At 48.8% G+C, this 15,118-nt stretch overlaps 1 protein-coding gene across 1 annotated transcript; it reads right to left on the bottom strand.

Moving 5' to 3' along the window:
• Positions 1-5,363: 5,363 nt before the first annotated feature.
• On the bottom strand, positions 5,364-8,721 carry LOC135330404 (uncharacterized). The gene is made up of 5 exons (XM_064524036.1): positions 8,475-8,721; positions 7,116-7,201; positions 6,718-6,812; positions 6,049-6,166; positions 5,364-5,559 (listed from the first exon to the last, which is right to left on the bottom strand). The coding sequence occupies exons 1-5, from the start codon at positions 8,637-8,639 to the stop codon at positions 5,421-5,423; spliced, it is 603 nt and encodes a 200-aa protein (XP_064380106.1). The 5' UTR covers positions 8,640-8,721; the 3' UTR covers positions 5,364-5,420.
• Between the last annotated feature and the right edge of the window lie 6,397 nt (positions 8,722-15,118).

Below are 15,118 nucleotides of genomic sequence, written 5' to 3'. Positions count from 1 at the left end.
CTACTGGATGTGGAGCAACTACATGTTGGTTTATAGCCCTTAAGTCTTGTACAAAGCGATACTCTGGATCACCATCAGCATCTTGCCTGTTCTTTTTAACTGGCAGAATTGGGGTGTTATATGGGGATTCACAGACTCTAAGGATACCCAGTTTCAGATAATGATCAATTTGTTTTTGGATACTCTTCTCTGCTTCCTTTGGGACAGGGTATTGTTTAACTGCAGGAGGCAATCCCCCCTTTGTTTTTATCGAGACTGGACTAGCTGATTTCAGTAGTCCCACATCCATCCCTGAAGAGCTCCATAATTTTTTAGAAACTGATTCTAAACCTGTTGGAATTTGCAGATTAGTTGACTCTGGTTCTGGTGTCTTAGCCAGAACACATGAACCCATAATTATTAGCTTTATCCCTTCCGGCTGTAAGCAGATCTGAGTATCCAAGGCTTGCAGAAGATCTCTCCCCAAAAGGCATATAGGTGCATCTGTGGAAATTATAAAACGTCCCCACACTGTTTTACCCCCAATAGTGAGTACTAAGGGCTTAGATAACATTCGTTCGCCCTTTCCTGTCACTCCTTGCATCACTATTTTATCTGATGACTTGCATCCTTTAGGCTCAAAATTTAAAAGGGAAAGGGTGGCTCCAGTATCCACTAGAAAGGGAACTTCTAAACCGTCTATATTTGCCATTACGTGGCCCTCAAAATCCAAATCTACATCCCATAAATTTACTCCAATTTCCACAGTATTTTCTGAGTCTCCTGTTTCCTGTCATTGTGGATTGACTGGGAATCGCCTGGTCTCCTCCTTAGTGTTTGATAGTCTCAAGCCGGTTCCTCTGTTCCTAACTACACGGGGCCTCACTGGGCATTCCCGCTGCCAGTGTCCTTGTTCCCCGCAATAATAACAAACATCATTAACTCCTGATTGTACAGCACGTTCACCTTGACTCCATCTATCTCTCCGGGCTCTTCCACGTCCCCTCCCCCTGGGTCCTTTAAATCCGTCTCTTAACACAGCTGCTAACACACTAACTTCCTCTCTTTTTTGCTGTCTCTTTTCTTTTGCCCTCTCCTCCTCTCGACTATTATACACAAATGTGGCTAAACGTAATATTTCGTCCATCCGCTTTCCTGGCCAGTCAGGAACATGTTTGGAAAAATACTTTTTAATGTCCGGGGCTGCCTGGTCTACAAATGTAGAAATCATTAGCGGCCTGTTAGCCTCGGCTTCTGGGTCTAGTCCTCCCCCATACACTCTGACTTGCTTAATTAGCCTAGCAAAGAAAGCCGAGGGGTGTTCCTCTGCCTGTTGCTGACACTCCCTTACTTTAGACCAGTTTGCAGTCTTTTGTCCTGCCAAATGTATAGCTTCTTCTAAGCACTCTCTGGCTAATTGCAGCTGCCTGTAATCTGCATCTACATTATGATTCCACCCGGGGTCCACAGCTGGCCAGGCTGTTCGAGCAGCCCCGACACCCCTCTCTGCTGCCCAACGGCGGTTTGCATCCAAAATTGAGCACCTTTCATCTGGAGTGAACGCAGATTCAAGGAGCGTTTGTACATCTCCCCAGGTAGGGTCATACGCCCGCACAATTCCCCTTAGGATTTGTAACACTCTCTCTGGATCATCCCTAAGTCTGGGGAGCCCTTGACTCCATATAATTCAATCTTGGGGTCTCCAGGGACGGTAGACTCGTGTAGTGGCGACCCGAGGTACCCCTTCCGGATCGGGTGGGGCCGCTCCTGGCACAGGAACGACTTCCAGAGGAGCTTGAAGGGCGGGGGCGGAAGGCAAGGGGGCGTATAGGGAAGCTGAAGCAGGGGGTGGCGCATGGGGTGGAATAACTGCCACAGGCGTTTCAGCAGCTGCGGTACTTACAGCATTCTGAGGAAAGAGTCTCTCTTTCCTAGGCGCCTCTTTTCGTCTAGCAAATGCCCAGTCGTCCCATACATACCAGTAATCCATTTGTCTGGGGAACCTATCCTCCAAATGATGACGCAGGAAAGTTAGCTCCTGGTAACCGAAGGCCCCCTGGGGCGGCCATCGCTCTGCCAGATTACCTTCCAACTTTTCTGGTTGTTGCTCAGAAATCAGCCGCTCAAGTCTGCCTGTAGTGCACTCCTACCCCTTGGGAGTTCTACTAAGCTCACTTGCCACCTGGAAATCCATATTGCTCCTGATGTTAGTGCTGACAAGTTAGCTGATCTTTCACTGCATGATTTGATGGTGAAAGGTATATCCGGTTTGGTAATGTCCATCTCTACCTCTAGATTGTTGTTCTGACTGTCTAGACCATCTCCCGGCTGGTCAGGTGATGAATGAAAACAGCAGGTTTATTGGCCTTGCACGAAACTTAAGTTTACCTCTTTCTAGGATGAATACCAGTGATGCTCCGTCATCTTTCAAACACAGAGAAGTTGCAGATCAGTGGTGTCAGTAACACACCTGCTGATTTAGTTAAGCAGCTTCCCTATGGTAGCGGTATGTTTGTGTTCCTCAGCACTCCATGGTGTTAGTCTGAGGCACCCTCAGTTCCTCTGTTTCGCTCCCAAGGCAGAGAGGCATTGAGGCAAGCAGAGGAGGCTCCACAGCTGGCTGTCCAGAAAAGGGAACCCATAAGGCTGTGGAAAGCTATGTCCACACTTTGCCATGTGATGCTACATGAGGACTGTCATGTTAGGGACAAAGTAGATGCTGCAGTCAAACAAGACATGCTATTTGAGGCCAGAGCCTTTCCAAGCCTGGGTTATCTTCCTGAAGCTGGACTTTAGCCCCCGAGCAGGGCAATCTGTATTGCCTTGACTCCCATTAGAAGCTCATGTTTCTTCTAGCTCTCTCCTGGGGCACAGAACAGGCCATGAGGAGAGACCCTTTTCATTGGGTCTGAAAGCCCCATCCTGCACAAGCTCGAGTGACACCGCTCCGCCTTGAGCTCAGTTGCTGAGGAAGGTATGGGGAGAAGAAACCTCCACGCACACACTCTTCATGCCAACCTCACAGTCCCTCCTGCACTACTGCAGTTGCAGCTCTCGACTCCTCCCCTCTCTGGGGCAAAGGAGCAGGAAAGAGAGGGAGTTTCCCTAAACCACGAAGAATGTGGCTCCAGCAGAAGAATTACGTAATGACCCTTTAAACTGCCCCCAGAGCAGGGACTGAAACACATTCCCTGTCTCTGAGCTGTCCTTTTCCTGACCCTGCAAAGCTCGCATATTGCTCAGTGCAGAGCAATGCACACCTTGCCAAGGACAGATGCACAACAATTTGGAGATTTGGTTTTATTCAACACAAGAACGCTTTGGCAGCACAGCTGGCAGTTGCTGGTTCACATTGTGCTGGACTGGCTCTCTAGCCCTGAGAAGTGAAAAGAAGTTCAGTTTTAGGTACAGAAAGAAAGCAAGGAAATACAGCAGGCCTAATGCAGGCCAGGTATTAATGGAGCCGCTTTGAGCAGCATTTCAGTGGTCTCTGTGATACGGCACAGGCACTCCTGCCCAAGCCAGTGAGAAGTCCCCAGTGCAACTAATCAGTCGGGGGCTGAGTCAAGTGGGAACTGAGTCAGGCAGTACCTGCGATGGAGTGAATAGGTATCAACCCCCAGGGCAAAGGGTCTTGGTGTCTGTACTCTGAGAGGGTAGGACAGGCTTGCCAGTCTGAAAATGGAGAGCCGAACGTTGGACAAATCCTTATGTCTTCAGCCACCTATGTCCAAAGCGGAAATCTTATTCTGAGTCATCAGCAACTTCCCCTTCAGTTAAGGACTGTCTGACCAAGGCCACAGACTCAGAAGTGTGCTGCTGTCCCTCCCACGGGAGGTGCCAGGAGAAGTCCCTCTAGGTGCTGCTGGAAGTGGAAGGAGAGAGGGACACCCCATTGCAGCAGATAGCTCTTTACTCACTTGAGCCTCCTCTTCATGATCCCTCTGTCTACTGATCTCTCTTGTCTGTCCCTGCGTGACCTTCTCCACCAGAGAGGTCACTGCTGCGAGCAATGCCTGCGTTTTCCTAGGAGAAATGTGCCTGCAAAAGCAGGGAGAAACCCTCTCTCATGCTCTGGTTGAAACCTTCCTGCCTCTCACCTTCCCCAGGCCCTGCACACAGAGTCTCACTGGTGCCCACAGCACTCTTCAACGCAGGATGTGGTTTAGGCATTTGCTTTGGGCTGCAGAAAGGCACCTGGAGTTGGGGGCTCCTGACCCCAGGTCTCCCCATGGCTTGACAGCTCAGAGGAGAGCCATGGATCAGGGATTTGGATCCTTGACCCTGCAGATGGGTCAGTGCTACTCAGCTGCCCCAGGCCTTGGCACGACTTGCTCCATACTTACCTTTTTGGGGGTATCTCCAGTGAGTTGTCACCCTCCTTCTCTGAGGATGATTCGCCATCCTCTTTCCAGTTCCCCATCATTCTCTCTATGAGATCTGGGCTGGTCACCTTCCTCCTCATGCTGGCAGAAGGGATTTGCGTGGTGCCCCAAGAAACAGTGGGTTTCTGCAAAGGAAGGGAGAATCTCAGACAAGCATGCTGCAAAGACACAGGGCTGTTTGCCAGCGTACAGATCCCAGGGGTGAATTCTGGCCGGGATACTGTGGCAGTAGAGGGGGAACCAGAAGAAGGACCTCCGCCTGCCCCAGGAGTTGGATGCTGGAGTCTGACCAGGGTTTCACTGCGTCGCCCAATTGACCCTTTCTCATGAGACTCCTGCCATTTTGCAGTAAGAGTTCCAGGAATACTTGAAATAGCCTGAAATCTCAAGCTCCTCTGTAGGAGAGAGATGTTTTCTTCCTGTCTAGTTTAAAATGCTGCCTGTACCGTGGCCCTCTGTAGCTTATCCTTTCCTCTCCCAGGGATCGGTGGTGCCAATTTTTCCTTTTCTTTCCTTCTGTCTTTCTCTTTCTTCTGCCATTCTTTCTTCTCCTGTCTTTCTACAGCTTGAAGTTCACGGAGACCTCTTTGGTGTCGTTTCTTAACCTGGAGGATTCTTCTCTGGAGGGCCACAGAAATGTAACAGCAGCAATGTCAGTCTCATCTGCTTTTGTTTTTATATTCATTATTATTATTGATTTCTCACTCTCTTTTCTGCCCCTTTTTGTCAGCTGTGTTTTGCTCCTGAATTATCGTGGGCTCAACCAAGGTGTGAACTAACCAATGATCTAAAAAACTCCTATTTCCTATCCCAGAAAAGCCTGGCATTTTGATTTTGAACTCCATTATGAATAGTGGCAAGGAAGGTGTTCTAATGTGTTTCATGAGGCAACAGAAGTGAAGAGCAGATTCTAAACATACAGTAACCCCCATCTTTTAAAGTAGACTCCAGGAGAAGTCACTTAATGTACAAATGAGCACACACTGCGACATCTTTTCAGAGTCAATGGCTGTACAACTGTGCTTTTCTACAATAAACTACTACGCAAACATTGCATCACTCCCTATTATATACCTGCTCTTTTGTCTTAATAGCTTCAGCAATAAAGTTTACAAGTTTTGGTCCAGCATGAGGGATTTCTTTCTTTTTGGCTTCCACTTTCTTCACTGAGCTCCACTGGATTGGTGGTGGTGGACTAAAAAGGTAGAATAGAAGGCATCTGTATGAGTAGAGGACGAGTTTGTTTTCCAGTTTGGTCTCCCAAGGTGTGCCCCTGCCCCTGCAGCAGAAGGCAGCTAGCTCTGCAGGAAGATTGGTTGCATTCGACCAAGTACTTTCAAATACAGAGAAAGAGATAACCCCAAGCTGCAACATCAGGTGTGGCACAACATTCCCTAGGAAAGCTCAGGATGCCCAGGTTTAGGCCTTCTCTTGGTAGATCAAGAAGAAGGCCAGAGTCATGGGAATGGAGGCTCCTGTCTGTTATTTCAAGGCTCTAATACCACAGATCCCTCCTGGCAGTTGCATTAATGCTCTGATTACCCAACAAGGAAACTTTAGCATCTGTACCACATGGTAATAGCCTGCCAGACTTAGCCCAGACATTGTGTCTGAAGGAAACTTCTTATTCCTAAAAAGAATAAGAGCACAGGGTCCCCCACATCCATTTTCCCCCAAGTTCGACCTGGCAGGAAGCCTTTTTCCCCTGGTTTTGTGCATCTTGTCTTCCTCCTTATGGATAGAAGTCTTTTTGGGTGGAGCATGCCTCTCTCTGGAGAGAAGGCGATTGTCAGGAAGAGCCCCTGCAAGCAAGAAAGCAGAGAACTCTTCAAACAGCATCTTTGTGCCCATTCTAACAGGAATGATGTGCAGGTGTGCATACATGTGATGAAACTGCACCAAGCCATCCCCCTGGAGCCATGTTTCCCATGAGGTTTTAGGCCTTTCCTGACACTGGATGTTGTCCAACTCTTAATTTCTAAAGGGTAATGTTATTCCCTGGGGAATTCTGGTACTACTGGCTTCTCTTGTCTATATTGTGAAAAGCAGGGGGAGGCCTTGCTGAGAAATGCTGGTGACTAAATGGAGCCTTGCGGGGAAGGAGGGAGAAATTCCCATGAAGGGCACAGACTTTGGGATCTCTCTACAGATCTCGTGTGTGCAAGTTCACTCTTTTGGTGTGTTCAGCCCAAAGATACTTGTATGTTTGTGAACAATTAAGAAAGCAGGATTGGAATTCCCAACTTTCAAAATGAAATGAAGTTGCCTATGCCTTGCATTGTAGCCTTGGCTATAATGTCCCATTAGTGAGGAGAATGTCCAAACACCACCCAGGTGTCAACCCTTCCACTACCTTTTTTGTTGCCATTATCATCCTTCTCCTCCTCCTGTTCTTCGGTGAGCTCTGCGGGTCCTTTGATGGCAGGCTGCACAATCTGGAGTTCATACCTGGAAACCAGAAGACTCCAGTTTGAATAAGAGCTCCATATTTGCTTTGCACCTTGTGTTAATAATCTGGTCACAAAGATATTAGGGAGCTAATGTAAAATCTCTGGTAAGAGAGCAGAATATGCAGCATTACTCTAGACTATATCCAGAAACTGTGTGATGCATCATAGAGGTCCACTGCTGATTAGTTCTGAATAACTTCCTGAGAGGACTTCACAAGCCCTGGCAAGACAGCACAACCAGACGCAAGCTGAGAAGGTCCTGGCTTGGTCAGCCAGGGGCTGCTGAACCCAACATACTCACTGTGGGAAGACAATGACACTGCCAGAGCGGATCTGGGAAGCCACAGTCTCAGTGCCTGACAGGACGGAATCCCTCATCTCTGGCATCTGCAATAGAGACAGAGACATGTGAGATGATGCCAAGGAAATTGTCTTCTTGCTCACAGAGGCAGCAAGCCACTCTCCTGCTCCTGTCCCTCTGAAACCCTGTCACCAAGTGCTCCTTCATTAACAATAATAACAGTAATAGCAAAGAGAAGCTGTTAAATAGATAATTTGGAATGGGTAATAGCATCACCAGGCTTTTTTCTGAGGGCAAGAATCATGAGATTCAGTCAGGAGGCCCATTCTTTTCTAATGGAGAAGTCCAAGAAGGCAAGCAGATTTGATTAGCTGGGGTTTCTGGGTGTTGGCTTTTGTCTTTTGGCTTGTTGTGACTGTTCCTGAATGGAGAACAAAGGACTCAGATATGGGCTTAACCCCAAGTCTCTCCTAGGATGCAAATGACTGCATCTGCAGCTTGGAGTTACAGAGAGGCATAGTCCTTCCTTTTCCTTTGCACAGTTGTTAAGACCTGGGAGTGCCAAATATCTGAGGGGGTCCGGATCTTGGATGGGGACCTACTGGAGCAAAGGCCCAGACAACATGCTGACAAGACCCCAGAGAGTGAGCCAGGTGGGAGAGACAGAGCTGGGAACCAGGGCTGTGCTGCAGCCTGGCTGCACGTCTTGGGGTAAATCATTCCTCCCTCAGAGGGAATGAGGAGCTCATGTCTGCCGGTGCCTCTGGGTCTCGCCCAAGTCAAGAAGCAGCTGTGAAAGACATGCTGGACAGGGAGAAGGTGAGGGGGGCATGATGAGTTCTCCTGACACAAGAACTCAGGGCTGTCCCATGAAATGATTAGGCATGCATTTTCTAACAGGGGCTCAGAAATGTTTGTGTGTAGCAGATGGTGAAATTGCCAAACTCACTACCTCAGAATCCCAAACATGGCCAAAGCAGAAACTCATTAATAAGCAGCAAGGTCACCTGATGCTGTTAACTCAGAGTGGCACCAGCCCAAATAGCTTTTCTGCTTTTGAAAAGCCCACCAGCTTTTCTGCTGGTGCCCAAAGAGCTTTTTCTTAGGCTCTTTCCCTTAGGCTTTTTCTTGGGGATGGCAGTGGGCTCACGGAGTTTTTGATTGGACCCAGTACAGCTTTTCTTACATCCTTCTGCTGCCAAGACCTCTGAATGTGAGAGAAGGCCTTTACAGAGAGCTATAGTCCATGTCTAGCCCCAGAAGCTAGACCTCTTTTGGAAAGAGGAGCTATGAGTTCCCTTGTCCTTTAAGAGAAGTGCAAAAGAACTCCAAGTAGTACTGGAAAAATGGAAATCTTACTCCAAGAAGAGCTTCTAGCATCTTTTCAGTCCCATTCAGCCTTTTCAGAAAGTCTTTATAAAATCTTATTTTCACATCTTTTCCCTGGATAACAAGCATGCCGACATCATTTAAAACAAAGGCAACATTCTTGCCATTCTCTATGCAGAGAGAGAATAGACGCATGGTCTTTTCTATGCAACCCTCCACTGTCCTCTGAGAAATGGAGATGTCTGAGGCAATCCGAGCATACTGCAGTTGCTCAGTGTGGTTATGATCTGGAAAATAGTGCAAGAGGAAGAAAGCGTTACTGAAATGCTAAACAGAATAAACTAAAGAGTCAGCATCTGCTAGGACTAGAGGTGATACAGAGTATAGGTTGGTTGGTACCTCTGGTAATTTCCCTGAAAGTAAGTGCTGTAATCCCTTCCTGGAAGAAGTTCAAAGCTCTCTTACAATTGAGATGCCAAGGGGACAGCAATGATTTCTTCAACACAGAAATAGGAAGAAAGCCTCTCAGCCCTGTGGTACGAACAGTACACAGGACAGCACGACTAGCAGGGAGGATGGAGACAGTCCCCATGACAAGGGGGAGGATGCTTGCCCATTGCATCTCTTCTCTCAGGCCATATACTCTGGGTTTGAAGAAGATTAGCCATGCCATGTCAAATGGCTGGAATGAAGAAGGAAAACAGCAGGACTTCACAACAGCCCTTAGAATTCCTCTCCCCTCTCCCCTCCCCACCCCCCCAAGTTTATCTGCAAATGTCTCCACTGTTTGTGTCAGTGTCCTCTCCCCAGGGGACACCAGGCTGATGGTCACAGCAGAGAGAAGGTGAGGTGCTTTGAAAGGAGAGGATCGCTCCAGACACAGCTGCAAGAGTGAGCAAAGGGGTTTTTCTTCTTACCAGGAATATCTTTGTTGTCATACGGGAGATCATAAGCCTTTGCAATAGCCCTCGAAAGACGAAACACTGGTCTCTCAACAACCACCAGGTCATTCTTTCTATTCTGTACTCGCTCTCTAACAACAGCAAATGTCCCCAGTCCAGCAATTCTGACAGGCTGAAAAGAAAGTCTAATACGAAGCATTCTTGTGATGGAAAAACTGACTGAGGTTGTACCTGACCTGGGCACTTTGGAGAGCTTTGGCAAAGGCCTACAGAGTCTGGAGTTCTTCCTCTTCCTCTTCTTCACCCTCTAAGAACTGTTTGGTGTAGTAAAAGCTGAGCAATTATCCATTGACTAGAGGAGACCTAAGGGCCTTTCTGCTCTCTCTGCAGGGACTAGAGAAGCTCCAGAAAGTGTCCATCACTTTCTGAAACTGCGCTTGGACTTCCACTTTTGTCTCCATTGACAGGGAAGCTGGTCTGTGGCACATTAGTCAACCACAGTGTCCTTCTGGGGCATTTTCTGGCTTCCAAAGGACAGAAAGAATCATGGCACTGCATGACATGGGGATATTAAGAGGACTGAAACCACCAGGGTATGAGGGGAGGAACAGGAGGCAAGTCCCACCTGGTACAGCACGAGCTGTAGACTAAGGTAATAGGATGTACAAGTCCAGATGTTATTGAACTCTGCAAAGCAAATGATAGATATGTCAAGCTCTGAGTGTCTGTGGCACATTAGTCAACCACAGTGTCCTTCTGGGGCATTTTCTGGCTTCCAAAGGACAGAAAGAATCATGGCACTGCATGACATGGGGATATTAAGAGGACTGAAACCACCAGGGTATGAGGGGAGGAACAGGAGGCAAGTCCCACCTGGTACAGCACGAGCTGTAGACTAAGGTAATAGGATGTACAAGTCCAGATGTTATTGAACTCTGCAAAGCAAATGATAGATATGTCAAGCTCTGAGTCAGCAAGCTCATAACCACTCAGTGCACTTCCAACCAAGAAAGGCAGCAGACGCAAGTGTAGCCAAGCACCCCCCACCAACCCCAAAGAAATGCCTCTTTGACAGGAACTTCACAGCTGAGGTCTTGACTGACTTCAGACTAAAACCTTGATTATGACCACAGGAAAGGTCTGGAGCTGAAAGGGAGACCTCAGAAGTGTTTTCACCCAGGGGATCCTGTCTTCTCACATCCGCAGTGGGAAGGCATCTCTGAGTCCAAAGCCTGCTCTGCCAATTTGGAGGTGCAAGGAGAGCCGGTGTGAAGAAACCAGAGGCAGTGGCTAGCGGACAAGAAGCCAAGCTGAGTTGATGAAAAGTCAAAGGCTTCATTTCTAAAACGTGCAGTGTGGCATTCGACGACATGGACCACAAGAAGAATGGTGCAAAAAAGCCTGTATTGAAAACACAATGGCTGGTTATATAGCCATCAGCTCAGCCACTCCTCCAAGTATCTTCTTGGCATTGTGGCATCTTGTGATAGGTGGGTAAGGTGTCTTCTGATGCCTAGCAGGCGGGCAGGCCAGGCCAGCAGGACAGGCCCACCGCAGCTGCTGACACATAGGCAGGAAGGCACACCATGACTGCTGACACATAGGCAGGAAGACACATGATCACTGGCAACTTCATAGTTACCAGATCATTACTTTCTGCCTTAGAGATGCTCTGCTGTCCTACACAGCATCACTCAATCTTGGTCCCCAACATATCCCCTCTTTTTATTTATTAAACTTAAAGCTTGTCAGGTAGGGGAGACAGATAACAAGGATTAGAGATCTTACCAAGATTACCAATTCACACGTCAGTGCCTTCTTAACTTATGCCCCAAGCCTAACGTCCAATCCTATCCCTTAAAAGGCTTCCACTCTAATTCTATCTAATCCACAACTTATCAGTGCACTTATAGTCTATCCATAACTTATCAGTGCAGTTATATTCTATCTATAACTTATCCTATATTCTATCTATATCTTATCAGCCTATATTCTATCTATATCTCATCAATGCAATAAGCCTCTGCAAATCAACAGTGATCCTGCACAAGGCAGACAAACACCGCCGCAAATACCCCAAGATGGGTTCATCTCAACTGGCTCCCAGCCCTCACCCGGCATCCCGAGGAACACACCAACAGGTCGAATCAGTCGTACAGGTATCCAGTGAAGTCCGTTACCTGTGGAAACACAAGCGTAACCTTTCCCCCACGTTATTAGATCCGCCGGTTCACTCCACTGACCTGTCTCCAGGTCCCTGTAGCGAACTCGAGGTTGTTCTCGCCCTGTAGGACATGAGAGATGCTTATTAACTGCACTCTGGTCCGTATATCGGTTTAAGAAGTTAAGAACATACAGAGCCTTCCAGAGTTGCTCTTGTGGGGAAGCGCCAGGGCTATTTCCCCTTTTTTGTTTCTCAAGCTTTTCTTTCAGGGTACGATGGGTACGTTCCACTATTGCCTGGCCAGTTGGGGAATGGGGAATTCCGGTCACATGAGTGACCCCCCAAGCTTGAAGAAATGCCCGTGTTCGTTGTGCCGTGTATGCGGGACCATTGTCAGTCTTAATTTGAGCAGGAACCCCCATTACGGCGAAACAGGCAAGCCAGTGATGACAAACATCACGGCTCTTCTCCCCAACATGGGCAGTAGCGACAGCGTAATGGGAAAAGGTAACTACAGAGACGTGAACATACTTCAGTCTTCCAAACGAGGGATAATGGGTAACACTATCTGTGTAGAACCCTTGACATGCAGTTGAAGTCCTGCTTGGCCAGTGCGATAGAGATACTAGCCGGATCTTGCGCCAAAAGGCTTTGCAAACGATGGCGCCCTTTCTGAATAAGCAGCACCATCATCTCTATCCCAGTGGTCACGGTCCTCGAGAAAGCATGTGCTAGAAACACCCACTCCAGAATTCTTAAGGGATCAATGTCACCTGAAACCCATTGGCATAAGAGAGCGTAAGGTTGAAAGACATTATAAATCAGAATCAGGCGAACTGGAAACATTGGAGAGATGCGATGAATCTGTCGATTTTGAATAGCTGCGGACACCCGTTGTAGGGCGTGCAGTGCTTCAGGAGTTAATGTTCGGGATGATGCTAAGTCTGACTCTCCCTTTAGCAGAGCAAAGAGAGGGGCTAGATCCTGTGTGGTAATGCCAAGATAAGGTCGCACCCAGTTAATGGTGCCAAGTAGTTTCTGCAAGTCATTTAGGGTTTTAATATCAGATGCTAGCCGCAAAGGCTGCGGCAGAATAGCCGTGTCTGTAATTTTCCACCCTAAATACTTCCAAGGCGCTTGCACTTGGACCTTTTCCTCGGCTATACACAGACCATTAGCACTCAAAGATTTCCGCAACTCTTTGACTACCGTTTGAACAGCATCCCTCGAGGATGCGGAGATCAAAATATCATCCACATAGTGATAAATTAAAGCACTGGGATATGCTCTGCGAATAGGGAGGATAGCTCGAGCCACAAACATTTGGCATATTGTCGGACTACTTAGCATCCCCTGAGGCAATACCGTCCAGTGAAAGCAAAGTGTAGACTCCTGATTGTTGATCGCTGGAACCGTAAATGCAAATCGTGGTGCATCTGCTGGATGTAACGGTATAGTGAAAAAACAACCCCTAAGATCAATAACAACAAGAGGCCATGATTCAGGTAACATTGCTGGTGGCGGGATCCCAGGTTGGAGTGTCCCCATAGGTTAACCCTCGGCGATAGCTTGAAATCAGTTCATGGTGTAAGCTGACTGGAGGCCGTAATCCTCAACCGAGTTCCTGACTCCTTTCACCGCCTCATAAGGCAGCTGCTCCCATGCAGTGGGTTGCCCTGCCTGCTATCGCCCCGGGAGGGCGTGGAGAATGTCCGAGTCTCCGCTTCGCAGCGCCTCCTGGCGGCAAAGCTCTAGCGCACCACAGCACTGCGCTAGCGCTGGCGTCGGGCCAACAGCTCTTCCCCAGGCAGCCGGGACGGCGGAGGGGGGCTGCGGGCGGTCCGCGTTCGTGGGCAGCCCCGCCTCTTGAGGGGAGGGCGGTCCCGGGGGGCGGTGCCAGGCGGGGGGTGGTTCCGGAGGGGGGCGGTGCCAGGCGGGGGGTGGTTCCGGAGGGGCCGTGGGCTGGACACCGCAGCGCATAGTAGGGGGTGGATGAAAGTCCGCCTCCTGGTCCAGATCATTCGACCCTGAATTAAATGAGTCGTCACACTCGGAGTCCGGTCCGGGTATTATCGAGGACCTTACGGTGCTCTCACCGGCCGTTGCTGCGTAGGGCAAAAGTTCAGCCGCGTTTACTGCTTGCAAGCGGAGGAGGGCGGAAAAGACCTGTTGCCAAGTCACTAAAAGTTTCTTCGCCTTATCATCCCTCTGCCGCCGCAGCTCGTCCCCAATTTGTTCCCACACCGCAACGCTTAGCGTTCCCTCCTGCGGGAACCAGGGACAATTATCCCGAGTCCACACTAACAGAGTCATTAGCGAATGCTGGGCAACATTCTGAAACCCATGAGTCTTTAAGACTTTCTGTAATACTTCCATATAACGTCTCTGATCCCTTGTAAGAGATTGCCCCATAGTTCCCAGCTGCTCACCTGCCGTTCCGTGGTGGTGATGGGAGCGCTCAACTATCAACCGTCCTGACGTTCAGCTGGGCTATGCCACCGGATTTATTGGTTCTGTCTTTCCTGCTTCATTCTTCAGTACTTCCATTCTGAAGTTCCTTGACTCTATTTTTCAGGCTTCCGTTTTTGGAATCCCGATTCGGGCGCCATTTGTGGCATACAACGACACGGACCTCAAGAAGTATAGTGCAAAAAGCCTTTCTTGAAAACACAGTGGCTGGTTATATAGCCATCAACTCAGCCACTCCTCCAAGTATCTGCTTGGCATTGTGGCATCTTGTGATAGGTGGGTAAGGTGTCTTCTGATGCCTAGCAGGCGGGCAGGACAGGCCAGCAGGACAGGCCCACCGCAGCTGCTGACACGTAGGCAGGAAGACACATGATCAGTGGCAACTCACGTGCACACATTCGGGGCACAAATCATAGTTACCACTTCATTACTTTCTGCCTTAAAGATTCTCCGCTGTCTTATACAGCATCATTCAATCTTGGTCCCCAACACCCTGCACCCAAGCTTTTGCAACTCGGGAATCACTCAACATCACCTTGACAGGGTCAGTGCTTCTGCTAGAAAACCCGGGGGGCGGCTGGGCAGACTTAGCTCTGCTGCTCCACCACAGCCCACAAATCCCAAACCTACCAGAGGACAGGAAAAATGGAGGAAGCTCCCTGCCCTTCCTTTCTCTTTCCTGCCCTTCCCAAAGGTGATGTTGCCCTCATCACCAGGGCCACCAGCACTCACCCCTCTCTCAGAGAGACACGTCCAGGCCAATACCTTCTTGCCAAGACTACAAGCCATCACTTAACTAAACCACAGGTGTCCCAGTTCTTCAAAGGACACAGTGCTATGGAAAATTATGCTCGCCAGCCACCATAACAGGGTGCGACCCTGGGTTCCCGCTGAGAAGTTCAGAGCCAAATCAAAGCATATTTAATACAATTTAAGGATGCATGTGCAGCAATTGCAGCTCGAGCTCACTGCCTCCCAAGAGGCACCCCAAACAAAGTAATCCCTGGGCAATTACACCCTCACAAGCTAAGCTCCCCACACCCCATGCAAAGCTTCAGACCAATCACCATATCTGGCTCTGGGGGCTTCGTGTTCTTCGGTGGCTCCCACTGCTGTCTCTAGGCAGCCTGGTTTGCCTT

This window comes from Dromaius novaehollandiae, chromosome 20, assembly GCF_036370855.1.
Source record: "Dromaius novaehollandiae isolate bDroNov1 chromosome 20, bDroNov1.hap1, whole genome shotgun sequence".
Classification (NCBI taxonomy): domain Eukaryota; kingdom Metazoa; phylum Chordata; class Aves; order Casuariiformes; family Dromaiidae; genus Dromaius; species Dromaius novaehollandiae.
The sequence above is the reverse complement of the archived record's forward strand: the minus strand, read 5'-3'. Positions and strand labels throughout refer to the sequence as shown.